Source organism: Saimiri boliviensis, chromosome 1 (genome assembly GCF_048565385.1).
Source record: "Saimiri boliviensis isolate mSaiBol1 chromosome 1, mSaiBol1.pri, whole genome shotgun sequence".
Classification (NCBI taxonomy): Eukaryota; Metazoa; Chordata; class Mammalia; order Primates; family Cebidae; genus Saimiri; species Saimiri boliviensis.
In genome coordinates this window covers 218304912-218320488 of record NC_133449.1, presented here as the reverse complement: position 1 = coordinate 218320488, position 15577 = coordinate 218304912, and the positions used below count along the sequence as shown (strand labels likewise).

The 15577-nt window shown below is 36.3% G+C and overlaps 1 protein-coding gene across 3 annotated transcripts in view; it reads left to right on the top strand.

The window, feature by feature from the left end:
- The window catches only part of ADGRV1 (adhesion G protein-coupled receptor V1), a 583497-nt gene that overhangs the window by 511603 nt on the left and 56317 nt on the right, over window positions 1-15577 (top strand). For all 3 annotated transcript variants that reach the window (XM_074383772.1, XM_003920760.4, XM_074383775.1), the window contains exon 87: window positions 8648-8769. In XM_074383772.1, the coding sequence (XP_074239873.1) occupies window positions 8648-8769 (122 nt within the window). The remainder of the gene's footprint in view (window positions 1-8647; window positions 8770-15577) is intronic.

Genomic DNA, 15577 nt, shown 5'->3' with positions numbered 1-15577 from the left:
ATTGCATATGCCAAAAAACAGCTCTGCATGAGTTTTATATCTATTTAATTGATTAAAAATATAATTATTTAACAACAGACAATAAGTAATTTACCTACAGCTATTGGGAAATATCATTATTTCTAAGACCAGGCAGTGCCCTGGTAATCTGATGGCTGTTGGGAAGAGATGCAGTTAGTCACACTGACAGAGAGTCAAAGGATTTAACTCAAGGAGACCTTTTAGAATAGTGATATGGCAAGGGAAATTTAAAAAGTCAAATCAAACTTTAAATTTGTATTACAGTTTTGTGTGTGATGGTTGAAGAGCCAAATTAAAGAAACAAAGGCAGCTTTGAAGTAGGCTGGCATTTATCCAGATTGAGGGTCTACCAAAAACCAGTTCTGGAAACTGACATTTATGATAACTCATTCAAATATTTTCTTGCACAATTAGGGTTATCTTTAGGTTAATTTTACTCAGACTCCTGCCAGATTTGACTCAAGATTTCGGCATTGAATTTGAGCCTATTAACTCTTAATGAGTGCTAATTGATGTGTTATCAAACTATCTACAAAAGATAACTGGTTATTCATGGCCAAATGCATGATCATCTAATGTCCAAAAATTTTAAGGCCATCTAGCCAGATTCAAAATACAAACATAGGCAGGTTTAAAGATTAATTGTACATTTTCATTGTATTACAAAAAGTTAAGTGTGATGGAAAATTGCTGTTAGATGCCTGAGCATGCCTGTAGATGAGTTTTGAGCTCCTTAGTGCCTGAGTAACTGGTAAGGTAGTTAGAAAACTAGGTTAAGCCAGTCTTCAGTCGTTAGTTGGCTGACTTCATGTTTGTTTTAGAACTCTAATCTTCTAAGAACTTGTTTTCATAATTTCACCTTATGAAACATTTATGAAATGTGTAGAAAATTGCTGATAGCTGTAAACCCAAATGATAATTCCCTTTCCCATAGTTTCAACATTTTTTCCTTCACTGGAAGAAAACAGAGTACTTAACCTTTTCCTTAAGAATCACAGACATATTTGAACCCCCCTCCACCAGCAGAATATTATCTGGCACTTTTGAAGTACATGGTTCAAATAGAATTACTCTAATAATAGTTCTTGCGAGGTCTGTGTGGGTATGTCTCATCTAACTTGGTTATTCTTCTTAGATTCAAAATTATAGCCTGCAAATTGAAAATTATATATAGCTTTTGCAAGGGAAGACCATAATTCTAGGCTTTCACCACTTTTTTTTCAATCCCAATAAATCACATTCAAAGTAGACCTGACACTGGACTGTCTTTTAGCATCCAGGAGAGCCCTACATCAGCTGTTGACAAAGTACTGCATTTTAAGTTCCCTGCAGACCTTGAGACTCCTCCGAGAATTTGCTCACATTCTTCTTCTCTTTACCCCTGGAAAATAAACTGTAGGCCAATACTGATTCACTTCTCTGCCTGCAGATCCAGTATGTCACCTGCACAGATCTTTCCAAATTATGCTTGCATCCTTCACATATCAGTAAAGAAGGTCAGGGTAAATCCATGTCAGAAGGTAGTAGGTGGAAGCCTCCGCTATGGTTATATTTACTGTGCCTACCGTTACCTCTACAGTATAAGCTATTTAAATTACCTTCTAAAACCAAGGTTTAAAAATCGTGGGTCACACAGTACATTGGTGAGTCCCACTGCCAACATATTTTACATGGAATGGGATAGGATGGGATGGGAGAGAATAGAGTGCATAGAATAGAATAGAATAGAATAGATCAAAGTGTGCATATATTAACTTGGGTTTCATAGAAATTTTCTTTCAAGATTGTGTAATTCACATGTAAAATGCATTTCTTACTGTGGTTTGTGGTCAGAGTTTAAAAGTCAGTATTGTACAGTAAATCTGACTCCTCAGTGGCCGTGGAATTGACATATGTTTTTGGAAATCTTAAATAAGGTAGGGTTGTTTCTGGAAAGCATTCAATGATTCTATCACACTTTTTCTCCCTCCCTCTCTTTTTCCCTCCGATTAAGAAACAAATAATTCCACTGAAATGTCTTTATGGGAATGTTACTCATAGACAGCTTTGTTTACAAGTCACTAACTCAAATTTTTATCAAGCCCCTGCAGCCCAAAAGCAATTCTTTCCCTGCTGTGACATCCACATTTCTCTCTGCATCTTTCCTACTCTTTAAATAAAGAGTGAAGGAGATAGCGGTGGTACAATTTCTTCTCAATTTTACCTTTAACTGTAGCATATCATCTTAGCCAGCCCCATAAGAACTTTTTAAAATTCATTTAACTAGAAACAGAAATTGTCTTTAATTCATTAAACTAGTGCTTGAGAATTATTTCAATGCTTTTGTGAGCTCACATTCTAGGAGAGTGTTAAACAACAAACAATATGTGAATTAGGTTAGGATTCTCCCTAGAAACAGAACCAACAAGAGATCACTTGCAGACTGGAGACTAAAGAAGACTGCTGGTGTATATTTTAAAGGCCTGAGAGCCAGAGGCGAATGCTGTAAATTTCAGTTTGAGTTTGAAGACCTGAAAAACAGGAATGCTAAAGGCAGAAGAAGATTCCTGTTCCAGCTCAAGCAGTCAAGCAGAAGAAAGGTAAAGCCAACCTTCCTCCACCTTTTTGGTTCTATTGAAGCCCTCAAGGTGTTGGGTGATGGCCACTCACATCAGGAAGGGCCATCTGCTTACCCAGTCTTGAGTTCAGGAGATTGAGACCAGCCTGGCCAACCTGTTAAATTCATGGAAATAATACTTTACACTAAAACATAAGGAGATGTGATGTAATCTCAATGGAATTCTATTAACTCCCATAAGTAGACTTTCTTAAGATAGTAGCACTAATTGACCTATCTACTTGCTGGTTTGTTGTTGTTGTTTGTTTTGGTTTCTTTGCCTTTCCACAAGTAATTTCTTTCACTAAAACTTTTTCAGACTACTGTGGTTTTCACGTTAGAGACTCCTTGTTCATTTAAGTATGTAAATTAAGTACTGTAATGATTTGATTTTCTTTTTCTCCCTGCAGTGGAACTTCGTCTTGACACAGCCTGACTTAGTTGGCATAGTCTTTTTGCTTTTTTCTTATTTGTAGTAAAATATACATAACAAAATTTAGCATCTTAAACCATTTTAAATGTAAACTTTATTTCACATACGTACCCTGACAATGTTGTGCAACCATCAACACTATCCGTGTTTCCAGAACTTTTTCATCACTCCAAACAGAAACTCTGTATCCATTAAACAGTAACTCACTATTCCCCACTCCTTCCAGCCCCTGGTAACCTCTATTCTACTTTCTGCCTCTGAATTTGCTGATTCCAGGCGCCTCATGTAAATGGAATTATTATTTGTCCTTTTGTGTCTGGCTTGTTTCATATTACATTTTCAAGGGTCATCCATGTTATAGCACATATTATAATTTCATTCCATTTTAAGCTTGAGTATCTCAGTCTGTTCAGGTTATTACAAAATACCCTAGACCAGCTAGCTTATAAACAGCAGAAATGTATTTTTTACAGTTCTGGAGGTGGAGAAATCCAGTATCAAGGTGCCAGCAGATTCAGTGTTTGGTGAGGGCTCAGCTTTCTGGTCCATAGATGGTGCCTTCTCGGTGTGTCCTCACATGGAAGGGGCAGGGAAGAGCCTTGGGGCTTCTTTTGCAGGTGCACTAATCCCATTCATGAGGGCTCTACTCTCATGACCTAATCATCCCCCAGCAGTCCAACCTGCTAATGCTATCACTGGTGATTGGGTTTCAACATATAACGTTTGGTGGGGGGACATAAACATTCAGAATATGGCACTGAGTCGTGTCATATTATATGCAAATACTATATATTATTTATTCATCTATTGATAGACATTTGGGTTGTTTCCACCTTTTGGCTATTGTGATACTGCCATGAACATTGGTGTGCAAATATCTGCCTGAGTACCTGTGCCTTCACTTTTTTTGAACATATACCTACAAGTGGAATTGTTGGATCATATGATAACTCTATGTTTAACATTTTGAGGTTCCACCAAACTTTTCCACAGTACTTGTGCCATTTTACATCTCTATCAGGAATGCACAAGGGTTTCAACTGCTAAATATCCTCACCAACACTTAGACTATTTCCTGTTTTTCTTATAATATTCATCCTAGCAGGTATGAAGTGGTATCATTGGGGTTTTGATCTTCATTTCCCTAATGACTGGTGATCCTGAGCATCTTTTCATGTGCTTATTGGCCATTTATATATCTTCTCTAAACAAATGTCCTTTGTACATTTTCAGATGGATTGAATGGGTATTTTGTTATTAAGTTGTAGGAATTCTTTATTCTACATAGCCCAGTCTTTTATATAGATACTAATTTCTTGGGTGCAACACTGTGCTTTTAGGGCCTCCTTTTATTGAGAACATTGAAATGATTCTGTTTTATCTTCACTAATTCACTCCTAAACATAAGTTATTTCCAATATTACCCATTATAAATGCCTTCTTTGGTAAATATTGAATTATAGAAAGCAGAGAAGTTATTAGTAGTTCATCAAATGTGAAATGACAGCTTAGGAAATATAAAAACAAAGTGATTTTCAATTGAATGGAGCAGTGTTTTTCAGTTTGCCAAATGGAATTTACAGTCACTGTTTAACAACAACATGACCCCCAACCAGCTTTCATCGCCATCAACCGCTCCCAATACCTATTCTCTTTTGACTCAGGCCCCAAAGAGGATTAAAAGTTCCTCCTCAGAGGTAGATTAACCGTACAGCTGATGAAGCTTAAGTTTCAGGTCCTTTTACCAGCCTTGGCGTCTTCCAAGATCCTATACCTGATTATGACTTCATAATCTTTGTTTTTTAAATAAACCTCCCTAATATCAGCTTCAGGCTGACAAAATCCGTATGTGCCTCTGGATATATTTCTTCTATCTGAAATCATAATTTTAATCATTGTTGTACTGCTGGATAGCAAGCCTGGGATCTCTTGTTAAGTACACTAAGTTATTTATGACTAGCTTTTTTCCTCACAGAGTTTCTAGTCTGGGGTGCCAAACTACCATGCTTTTCTACAGAATTCCAGGAAAATATAAGCCATGGATATTCCTCGTGAGCCCCAGTATGCTCCCTTAGCTTCTCCGCTAAGCTCTGTCAGCACACACCACTTGCTTGGTTCTAAGCACTCAGAGGAACATGCAGGCCAGACTTTGAAAATTGGTTCCTAGTTGTTGATACAAAATGTGCATGTCCCTTTGTACTCCACACAGAGCCATAAATAGAATTTTGTTCTTATACAGTGGAAGAAGAGAATGTGGTGTCCAGACTTGATACCTAATCTTTGAAAATTTTGTTAGCACAGCTTAGGCAGTTTTCTAAATATTATGGTATATTGTCAGAAGTAAAAATGAGCCTTCTGACCCTTTATCAGTTTTATTACTTCATTCAATAAAAATGAATTTTTCTCGAAATTAAATCTTAATATATATTTTCCTGTCCTGCTGCAAAGCATTAGTGACTAAAATGAATAAAATTTTATAATGAATAAAAGACATTATTCATGTGTGTAAATCTTCTTCTATCAGTCTTACTTTCCCTGTGCAGATATAATAATTTAGACAATTTGTATATGTTGTGAGGAAAGGTATATCTGAGAAAGATATCGGTATGGTCCCCTTCTAATGCCTTCTTTCTCTCAAAAAAAAAAAAAAAGGGTTCAGGTTCCCTCTTTCTCCTCCCCACTTCCCTTCTCCCTCTTTGCCTTCTCTCCTTGTTCTTTCTTTTTCCTCCCTTTCCCAAACAATTCCCTGTACAGCCACTGGTTGGTACAGAGCAAGATGTGCATCCACAGGAAGGGGCCCAAGCCTGGGTGTCAGAAGCCACAGGTTGTGAGGAGGGAATTCATGTGAGGGCTGCAGTGCTGCCCAGCAGGAATTGTGGGACGCTGAGTGGGTTTGGAAGGCCACCTGAGTGAGGGAATGGATGACAGCAATAGGAGATTGGTTACATGCAGGGGAGTGGATCGAATCAACACATACATTAGGAATAATCAGAAATAGTGGGCTATGGTGCCTCACGCCTGTAATCTCAGCACTTTGGGGAGCTGAGGCAGGCAGATCACCGGAGTCCAGGAGTTCAAGAATAATGAGAAGGTGATCTCTTACCAACATAGAAGGGTTACGATATGGAGAGGGGAGAAAACTAGAATTAACCCTGTGATGTTGGGTTGGAATTCAAAGCATTGAAATGAACTAACTAATTTCATTATATAGAGATAGAGTAAAATAGATGTAAATGTGTTTGTATGTGCATAGATACATATATCCTCACTGTATCTACTGAGAGAGCTTAGGAGCAGCAACAGCAGGGACCATACCTAGCCCCAGATCACAATTTCTAAATACCATTCTCCCTTAAAAGATACCAGGACTTGGGCAGGGAACATTGGAAACATCTTGGGCCAAAAAGCAAACAACTGCTAGTAGAATGATGAGGATATAAACAAAGGCACAGAAACCATCTTGAAAGGGCTCCCACTAGGGAAAACTTGGCATGAAAATAAACGATGACAGTGTCCGGGTGCAGTGGCTTATGTCTGTAATCGCAGCACTTTGGGAGGCCAAGGCGGGCAGACCGTTTGATCCCAGAAGTTCAAGACCAGCCTGGGCAACATGGTGAAACCCCATCTATACATAAAATAGAAAAATTAAGTGGGCTTGGTGGCATGCGACTGTAGTTTCAGCCACTTGGGAGGCTTAGAGGTGGGAGTACGGCTTGTGCCCACGAGGTCAAGCCTCCAGTGAGCTGTGATACCACCACCACACTCCAGCCTGGGCAATGGAGAAATACCTTGTATGACCCTATGCAAAAGAAAAGAAAAGAAAAGAAAAGGAAAAAGAAAAGAGAAGGAAAACAAAGAGGGAAGGAAAGAAGGAGAAAGGAAGAACGGAGGGAGGGAGGAAGGGAATTGGAAAGAATAATGGATAATAACATGCCAAATAAGTAGGAATCTGTAAGTCTATGTTAGAAAATAAATAAATGGATAAATCAAACATTTGTTAAGGAAAAAACTATTTACATAGTTTCAAAAAAATGCCACATATAACACGTCTTAATTACAAAGGGGAAAATGCTAAGTATAGTGAAGAATTTGTGCAGCTATCATTTTAATCAAGTGACCGAAATGAACAGCTTCAGTAATGGGACAGACTGAATTCTTGTACCACCCGATAGAATGCTGTAAGGTGAACTCAGTATACCTTCTGTTATTTCTACCAGTTTATAATGTAAATCAAATCATAAGAAAATGTCAAATAAACTCAAATTTAAGGACACTCTGCAAGAAAAACTGGCTGGTAATATCTAAAGTGTCAGGGTTATGAAAGTCAAGGACACACAGAAGAACCATGTGGGATTAAAAGGGTCTACAGAGACATGTCAGCTATACAAGGCTGGATCTCTGGCTCTCTGCTAAAAAGGAAATTACTGGTATAATAAAATGGAATCTGAGAATGATAGTACCATATTAATCTTAATTTCCCGATTTGATGGTATCATGTTTATTTAGGAAGATGTCTTTGTAGAAAATATACATTATTCAGAGGGTAATGGTGGATCAGGTTGAAAATTTTCAAATGATTCAGGGGAAAAATAAACTTTGTCATTGTTCTCTACCTGCATCTCTTCTGTAAGTTTGAGATTGTTTCCAAATAAATTTAAAAATAGCTAAAGTTCTAAGCAACTGTTTACATTTCCATAGTGCATGAGGATTTTAGGTGTGAACTGATGATAGTGGGTAAAGAAAGGATTTGAGGTCTGTCATGAAAGTTGTTAGTGGTGTGATCCATCCTGATTCTCTTTCAACAGCTTGAAAATGTGTTTATTTGTGGCTGCAAAAATCTGATTCACTTTCTAAATCTTAAATAACTTGTCATTTAAATATTAAAATCACCTCTATATGGTTATTATTCTAAAACCCAAATAGCAAAGAAAATTCAAAATAGACAAGTGGAAAGGATAGCAAAGTCCCTTGGCCCTGAGAAAATCTGTTTGAAACTTTTGAAATGAACTGCCTGAGAACATGTGTGGGATAAGCTCAGTTGATCATTATGAGTCACTTCATCTTTGCTCTTAACCTTACCAATAAATTTTGGTGTCTTCTCAGTCAGATAAAGGACATGATTACAGGTTCTTCCAACACACACACACACACACACACACACACACACACATGCACACACACACATATACAAAATGTTACATAATCTTAAGTGCCTGGTTGGGATATGCCAATTTCGGTAGCACACTACTGCCTGCCATTTTCTGGTGGAACGCTCTTTTAAGGAGATTTCTACAACTCCATTGTTGCTTGTGGTACTTTCTGAGCAGTCCAGCAGGTGGTAGTCTAGGAAAGGAACAGTTTTCATCCTTCCCCATCCATCCCTGGGCCTACCAGCAGCCCCATTTGCAAAACAGAAAGAATGTGGACTCAGCAATGTGCTTTCTCTCCGCTGGCGTAAGAATGGGATTTCCAAGGTTGTTCTCTCAAAATGGGCACTTAGAGTACCACAGAAAGAAGCCAAAAATAACTTTGTGTATACATGTGACTGTGCAGTATTCCGAAGCTCAAAAATTCTTTTTTTTTTTTTTAATTTCTAGAAATTCCACTGATTTTATATCTCTTTGCCCTGATTTCTGTGACATGGCTTTGGGGAGGACTACACATGGCCTACAGACACTTCTGGATGTTGGTTCTCTTTGTCATTTTCAACAGTCTGCAGGTAAGCCTTACAGTTTGGTTAGTGACAACATACATTTATCTTACTGAACACAAGGTGTAGAGTTTCAATATTAAAGATTCAAGCACCCACACACAGGTGAATTTGTGTACACAGTAACATCATACAGAGTTGTAAAATAAAATAATAGGAGCCTAAATCTTTAACATTCGAAATATGACTGGGATTCTAACTTGCCCAGTATACAATTAGGGAAGACAAAATATTTACTGTCCTTCATTTTGACAACATCCAAGTAACTACACAAACATATTTCTTTTTCAGTAGGATTGATTTATCAACTATTAATTTTGCAGATGGCAGCCATGTAAGATCAATGCACATATTTGGATTGTGGTTGGGTCTAGAAATTAGATCAACTGAGGAGTGAAATAGTGATGTTCAAGCAGTCCCCTCTTAAGTGTGATGCTTAGTGAAATGAGAGTGTTTGGTTCACTAAAACATGACTGACATCCCGTAAGTCCCCAGTGCTCAACTTAAATTAGTTTTGTAAGTATGCTTGGATGACTAGAAATTATATAACTGTAGCAAAAATGAAAGCTGACATTTTTAGTACTTTTGTGAAATGGAAAAATGTTGCACCCTGATATTAACATATGGAGCAAATGAACACATTTTTCTTATTTTCCAAAGTGAAAAGGTCTGTCCTAGACTAAAATAATTTCTTAAATTTACTAAAATTATTTGTAAGTAGTCCTTCTTTTTGGCTACCATCTTGAAAGGATCCTGTGTGACAAACACACACACATATGCACACTTTCAGAATTGTAGCATACAATTGAAATGTGACTCCAAGAATTTTCTAGGTTTGCACCTGAGCAGACAAATTCTTTAGTTAGGTCATAGCTTACGTGATGGTGCCTAATAAAAGCATATTATCAACTTAGGAAGGGAAAAATACAAAATAACTAAAAGTTTGGAACCAAGTTGGTACAAGTTTCTATATAGACATCTGTCTATGGTTATAGTTACAGGTGAGCACTTACTATTGCCAGATGGAACAGAGACAGCCCCACCTCTCTGGGATCTAATGATTCAAAAAGTAAACAACTAGCTCTAAGAATCAAGTATGGCAGGTGCCATGTAAACAGAGCATTTCAAGAATCAGTAGGGGCCTGTTGACCGTCAGGGCAGAGCCAATAGGGCAGAAGCTCGGTTCTGGTCACCTTTGGTTCCCTAGGGCCTGGTGGAACTAAGAGCAAGGTCCAAACCAACATCCTGCCTGTGTGTTTTACTTAGCAGACACACAGTGTTATACAAAGGATTGTTTCAGATTTTTAAATATTTGCTGCAAACTTTTAAAATTGAGAATTTTCACATTAAAAACCTGAATCACTGGCTTTTTTTTTTTTTTTTGAAGGCAGTATTTGCATGGCAGCAATTTCCAAGCTCTGAGCAGACCTGATATGCTTAATTTATTCATTTTACCTGCCCCTGAGATTGTGACATATTTAATGCTTATTAAATGATAAATGAGTGTATGGTTACAGATGGGAATTTCAGGCAGAAAAAACTGTTAGCCAAGCTGCAAGAAGGGATAATCTCACCTAGATTAAACAAAGGGTTGAGAAGGGAAAATAAAGGTCTTGCAATTAGAAAAGAAGTGGTAAGAGAGGAGACAGAAAGGTAGATTGGTTTAAATGCCCCCTTTCCATGCTCAGGATTCTGAACTTCAGTCTTTAAACAAGGGGAAGCCGTAAAAGTTGTGTTTTTTCTTTGTTTTGTTCTAACATTTTTTAATTTTGTCAATTAATTTTTTTTTTTCATTTTGAATTGGAGTACATGCTTGTACTGGAAGAATAACTGGAAATGTTTAGGAGAGGATATTGAAAAAAAGAGTAGCTCTGAGTAGGTAGGCTGTTGTCATATTTCAGACTATAGATGTTCTGGCAGTGTGCCTGGGAATAAAACCAAGTTGGTACAAGTTTAGAACCAAGTTGGAACAAGTAGCTGACAGGTTTGAGAGTTGTTATAGAGAGTTGTTATAGAGTTTTCATTTTATTGTTTAATTGACATGTAATAATTGTGTATTTATGGGTACATAGTGATGTATTGATACATATAAGATGTAGTGATTAGATCAAAAGAATTAGCATATCTATCATCTCAAACATTTATCATTACTTTGTGTTGGGAATATTCAATACCCTCTTTCTAGTGCTTTGAAACTATAAAGTATTATTAACTGTAGTCATCCTGTAGTGCTATAGAACACAAGAACTTATTTCTTCTATCTAGCTGTAATTTTATATCTTTTGACAAATCTCTCCGTATCCCCTTTCCCCCTAACCTTCCCAACCTCTAGTACATTCTGTTCTACTTTTTACTTCTATGAGATCAACATTTTTAGCTTCCACACATGAGTGAGAACATGCAATGTCTAGCTTTCTGTTCTTGGCTTATTTCTCTTACCGTAATGTCCGCTAGTTCCATCTATGTTGCCGTAAGTGATACTGGGTTGGTGTAAAAGTGATTGTGATTTTTGTCATTAAAAGTAATGGCAAAAACCACAGTTACATTTGCACCAACCTTTTCATCTATATATATGTGTGTGTGTGTGTGTGTGTGTGTGTGTGTGTATGTGTACATATATATATAAAAATATGTGTATATATATTATACATATATAATGTATTATATATGTGTGTTTATATATAATATGCATATATAATACACATATATAATGCATTATATGTATTATACATTATACGTAATATGTATTATACATTATATGTATTGTTATATACACATACATATATTATGTATATTATATGTATTATTATGTACATATATATGTATATTACATGTATTATGTATGTATACATATACATAATATACATATAATGTATATTATACATTATATATTACATTATACATTATATGTATTATACATTATATGTAATACAATATATGTATATGTATATATTATACATGATTTATTATAAATGTGTATATTAATACACACATATATAGATATGTATATTATATATACATATATATGTGTATATATATGTACACACATATATAAAACACACACACGTGCACACACACACACATATATTATATATATATATATATATATATATATATATATATATTTTTTTTTTTTTTTTTTTGAGACAGAATCTCACTCTGTCACCCAGGCTGGAGTGCAGTGGCACAATCTTAGCTCACTGCAACCTCCACCTGAAGCTCAAGCAATCCTTCCACCTCAGCCTCCTGAGTAGCTGGGACTACAGACACATGCCACCATGCCTGGCTAATTTCTTGTATTTTTTTTTTCTTTTTTGCAGAGACAGGGTTTTACCATGTTGCTCAGGCTGGTCTTGAACTCCTGAACTCAAGCAATCTACTCACCTTGGGCTCCCAAAGTACTGGGATTATAGGCATGAGCCACTGCACCTGGCCATCATTCTTTTTTATGGCTGAATAGTATTCCATTGTGTGTATTTACCACATTTTCCTTATCCATTCATTGGTTATTGGATAACTAGGTTGATTCTACATCTTGGCTATTGCAAATAGTGCTACAACAAACATGGGTGTGCAGATGTCTCTTCAATACACTGATTTCTCTTTCCTTTAGATAAATGCTTGGTGGTAGGGTGGCTGAATCATATGTAGTTCTGTGGGCAATTTTTTAAGGAATCTCCATACTGTTCTCCATAGTGGTTATACTAGTTCATATTCCCATCAGCAGTGTAGAAGAGTTCTGTTTTCTCTGCATCATCACCAGCATTTATTTTTTGTCTTTTGGATGATAGTCATCCTAGCTGGGGTAAGATGATACCTCACTGTGGCTTTGATTTGCACTTCCCTGATGATTAGTGATGCTGAGCATTTTTTCATATGTTGGTTGGCCATTTGTATAACTGTTCAGATCATTTGCCTATGTTTTATTCAGATTGGTTTTTGCTGTTGAAATGTTTGAGTTCCTTGTATGTTCTGCATATTATCTGTCAGATGAATAGTTTACAGATATTTTCTCTCATCCTTTAGGGTGTCTTTTTTACTTTGTTAATTGTTTCCTGCTGTGCAGAGGCTTTTTAGTTTGACATAATCCTATTAGTTTATAAAATAAGCATTTTATAAAAGCTTCAGAACATTGGTCTGGGAAAAGATTTTATAAATAAGAATCTTTAGATTCTTATAAATTTATCAATAGATTCTTATTTTATATCCTTTTATATTTATAAGCCTTTTATTTATATTTAATAGTCTTTAAAACGTTTCATTTATATTTAATATCCTTTTATATTTATAAACCTTTTATAAATAAGAATCTTTTATAAAATTATAAAGTGAAGCATTTCACCATGTTTTCTTTCAGTAATCTTATAGTTTTGGGTCTTATATCTAGGCCTTTGATTCATTTTAAGTTGGTTTTTGTATAGGGTGAGAGTTGGGGGTCTAGATTTATTCTTTTGTATGTGTACGTCCAGGTTTCCTAGCAACCTTTATTGAAGAGGCTGTCCTTTCCCCAATAAATGTTCTAGCTGCCTTCTGTCAAAAATCAGCCTGTAGATAATGTGGATTAATTTTGTGCTTCTCTGTTCTGTTCCACTGGTCCACGTGTCTTTGTTTATGCCAATACCATGCTGTGTTGGGTTACTATAGCTTTGTAGTATATTTCAGATTCTGATAGTACAATGTCTTCAGCTTTGCTCTTTTGCTCAGAATTGTTTTAGTTATTTGAGGTCTGTTGTGTGTCCATGCAAATTTTAGGATTTTTTTTTTCTATTTCTGTGAAGAATGTCATTGGCATTTTTGATAGGGATTGCATTGACTCTGTAGATTGCTTTGGCTAGTATGGTTGTTTTAACAATATTAATTCTTCTGGTCCATGAGGAATATGAGATAAATATTAATGAAATTTGGTTAACTAATTAAATATAGGAATGTAAAGTGTGAGAGAGGAGCATCACTTAGAAATTCCTGGCTTGAATGAATGGCTGGGCCCTGAATACCTTTAGTCCAAATGTGGATCACATAAAGAGCAAGGTCTAGGGAATAAACAATGATGTTGGTGAGATTTAGGAGACATTGCTAAATACTGTATGCCAATGTTTTAGTAACTGGGTACAGAGATAGGGCTAATGAAAGAAATTGTTAATGAGTGATCGGAGAGCTAGGAAGAGAACCCGGATAGGGTTTGCAGTTGTGGGTAGAAAAGAAAGCTCAAGAGGATGCAATGCCTAACTGCGGCTAGTGTAACAGAGAAGTTAAATAGCGTGACAACTGAGGATCAATGTGGCCTACAGCAGTGGTTCCCAAACCATTATGTGCAGCAGAAGTCCATGGCGGGCTTGTTAAACACAGGTTTAGGCCCCTCACCCAGAATTTCTGATCCAGTAGGTCTGGGCAGAATCTGATCATTTGCATTTCTAGTAAGTTTCCAGGTGGTGCTGATTCGGCTGGTCTAGGAACTACAGTTTGAGAAAATGAAGTGAAATAGAGACTGCAAAGAGAGAAAGAAATAGCTTAGGAAGGAAGGTTGGTTGGTTCAAAGGAGATTTTTTGGTTTTGTTTTATTGTGACAAGAACCAACAAAGGAAAAATTGACAACTGGAAGAAAGATTTATTGTCATGGCAAGATCATGGATGAGACAGGTAGAACAAAAGAGAGAGGGCTTCCCTGGGAGTAGCAATTTTTTTTCTCTCTCTCTGAGACTGGGGAAAGAAGGAATGATTGGTGAACATGAAAAATGCTGCTCTGGAGCTGAAAATGTGGAATGTTGGCATTTGCATGTAATACACTCTCTTTTCTCTTAAAGGCAAGAGGCCAAGTTATTTGTTGAAAAAAAAATGGGTTCAAAGCATAAGATAAAAATTTTTAAAAGGTATGGAGCAGTTTCTAGAAAGAAAGTAAATAAACTATGTTGAAAGCTCGTCAAGAAATGGATTGCTTAGAGAGAAATCAGTGGGATTAAATGGAGATTAGACAACTTAAATCTGTAATTGAGCCAGTCAGCAGTAATTAAATAAATGTAAGCCTTAAGATTATAATGGTAGCCTGGGTAACCTATGAAACCACATACACAGGAAAAGTTTATTGAGGTTCTTATGGAAATGTAAATAAAGGAGGACTGTTGAACATAATGGTATATGCCACTGGTATATATAAGAAAAAAATTTGGTCTCTTTCTCTGAAGAACTTATTAGAAGCTAAGAATAAGTAAAAACTAAAAATATTTCAAACTCATGTTTAATGAGCTTAATGCAATCCAGGCATTACTAAACCAGCAATGCACCTGGCACACTGGCACATTCCTGGTACCAGTACTCACTGAGTCAGTCCTAAAAGTAATGCCTACTAAGAAACACTTGGAAAATATCCTTTCCTTAGAGTTTATTTTGGTTCATTTAACTTATAAATCAGGTATTCAATTAGGCATTTCCATGGAATATAGCTATATAGTATTAATAGTAAGATTTTTTAAGTATGATCCATGAACACTTATATTTTTTGACCCCCCCCCCCGAATGGCTTTTGTATTTCTCTGCTGACTTTTGTCCACACCTGTGACCATAAAAGCATATTATTTAGCTTATGTTTGCTTACTACATTTTGTTCAGAGATTACTGACTGACTTTTTATTCCAGATTATTATGATGTCATAGGTGCTCTAAAACTGATGATTGAAAACAATATTTCTATAGTGTTCTGATTTTTTTAAGTTTTAAAAAAATTATTTATCAACACACATTCTAGAATCTGCGATCTCAGGATCTCTAGCCACCTCTGTCCTCTCTCTACAGTCTTTTTTTTCCTTTGAAAAAAAAGTCTTGC